The sequence below is a fragment of the Nanorana parkeri genome, unplaced genomic scaffold (assembly GCF_000935625.1).
Source record: "Nanorana parkeri isolate BGI_ZX_2015 unplaced genomic scaffold, ASM93562v1 scaffold480, whole genome shotgun sequence".
NCBI classification, from domain to species: domain Eukaryota; kingdom Metazoa; phylum Chordata; class Amphibia; order Anura; family Dicroglossidae; genus Nanorana; species Nanorana parkeri.
In genome coordinates this window covers 1,145,056-1,146,567 of record NW_017306748.1, presented here as the reverse complement: position 1 = coordinate 1,146,567, position 1,512 = coordinate 1,145,056, and the positions used below count along the sequence as shown (strand labels likewise).

General features: G+C 49.1%; 1 protein-coding gene across 1 annotated transcript in view; it reads left to right on the top strand.

The window, feature by feature from the left end:
• Positions 1 to 1,012: 1,012 nt before the first annotated feature.
• The window catches only part of RDM1 (RAD52 motif containing 1), a 13,017-nt gene continuing 12,517 nt past the window's right edge, over positions 1,013 to 1,512 (top strand). Inside the window, exon 1 of the mRNA XM_018560836.1 lies at positions 1,013 to 1,134. Within this exon, the coding sequence (XP_018416338.1) occupies positions 1,036 to 1,134 (99 nt within the window). The 5' untranslated portion in view covers positions 1,013 to 1,035. The remainder of the gene's footprint in view (positions 1,135 to 1,512) is intronic.

Genomic DNA, 1,512 nt, shown 5'->3' with positions numbered 1-1,512 from the left:
TGGGCATTAGTTATGTTGCTTTTACCATTGCCCTGTGTAGTTTTACTGCCAATAGTACATATTTGCTCCAATATCAGCAGAGAACGTCATTGTGACTATCCATCGCCCTCTCTTCTTCAGAAGGCAGTGCACTACATGTTGTGCATGCAGCAGGGGAGGGGTGTTAAGCTCCACTATTAGTGGGCTGCTACATCTGGCCACCTTTTGAAAATGCTAGTGGCCTGACTGTGTCTTCAGCACAGACCTGAAATAATACAACTTAGCCCCTTCCTGCTGGCTGCTATATACAGTATGTGGCAGCATGGTGGTGGGCTTTAACGTCAAGCTGCCACATGCATGTAAACAACTAGCAAAGCTCTTCTGCGCTGGGAGCTGGCTCCTGATAGGCCAATCATGTGACCACTTTATCATTACAGTAAGGTGGCGCGGCAGTGCGGCTTTCACATCCTCTGCAGAAGACTTGTATCCAAACCTCCGTTATTATCCTTAGTGGTGAGACATGTTGTTTTACATGCTTGTTTGTGAGTGTGCCATGATGGCTTTCTACTGTTTTACTGTTCAAAGCCCATTTCGTGTGCACCTTACTGTATAACTGGTGACAAATTGTTGAGTGCGTTTGTCGTTTGTTTTGCTTGACCACTTTATCATCCAATCACAATGATCCATTTAAAGATCGAGCTCCAGCCAATGGCAAGATGCTAAGACGGTGTCAGATTTCCTTATTCCTATAAAAATTTCATGTCAGCAGCTCAAACAGCACCAAAGCCTCAAAAACACCGCCAGTTAACGAACATTCTCAAAATAAGCGTTTATTATGGCAGCCCCCGTCCATGAGAGACCCTCGAAGACGCTCCGCTCTTCTACCATGACCCCGCCCCGCACACTGCAGCGCTCTTACCTGTACGCGACAAGACAGCCAAACTCGACTTGCGCTGCGCGTGAGGGTGTCATATGACTCGACCAGGCGCGCTTTCACTGGCTGAAGTGGCAAAGTGGGCGTGACAGCGTGTGGCGGCGCCTTCGAGTTGCAGCGGGATGGAGCCTGAGGTTGTGAGCTTCACCGTCCCCAAAGAGAGCAATAAAGTGGTGTTCGTGTGGAACATTTCGGCGCAGCTCTCTGAAGGGGAGACATATGTGAGTCACGAGGGTGTGTCTTTTCGTGACGGGACCGGTCAGGTTTGCCGCAGCTGTCGGGAGCGCTTAGGAACTTGCCTGTGCGCGTCCCCGCGAGTGGCTTTGTTGTAGGCGCGTGCTTGTGCACAGAGAGCAGGCGTGAGCGAGCTTTAAAGAGCTAGGCATTATATAGCTGCGTAGGTTGTGGTAGCAAGGTGTCATCATGTATGGGGTAGTATTATACAAAGGTGAGGGAGGTGTAAAATAACCCCCAATTATCTGACCAGGCAAAGAAGGCCCCACTCACACCTGAACGGTTTGTCCAACAATACTCAACATGAAGAACCTTGATGAACTGAAGAACATGTGCCCCTTGAACCTCGAAAAAGTACTTTTTTG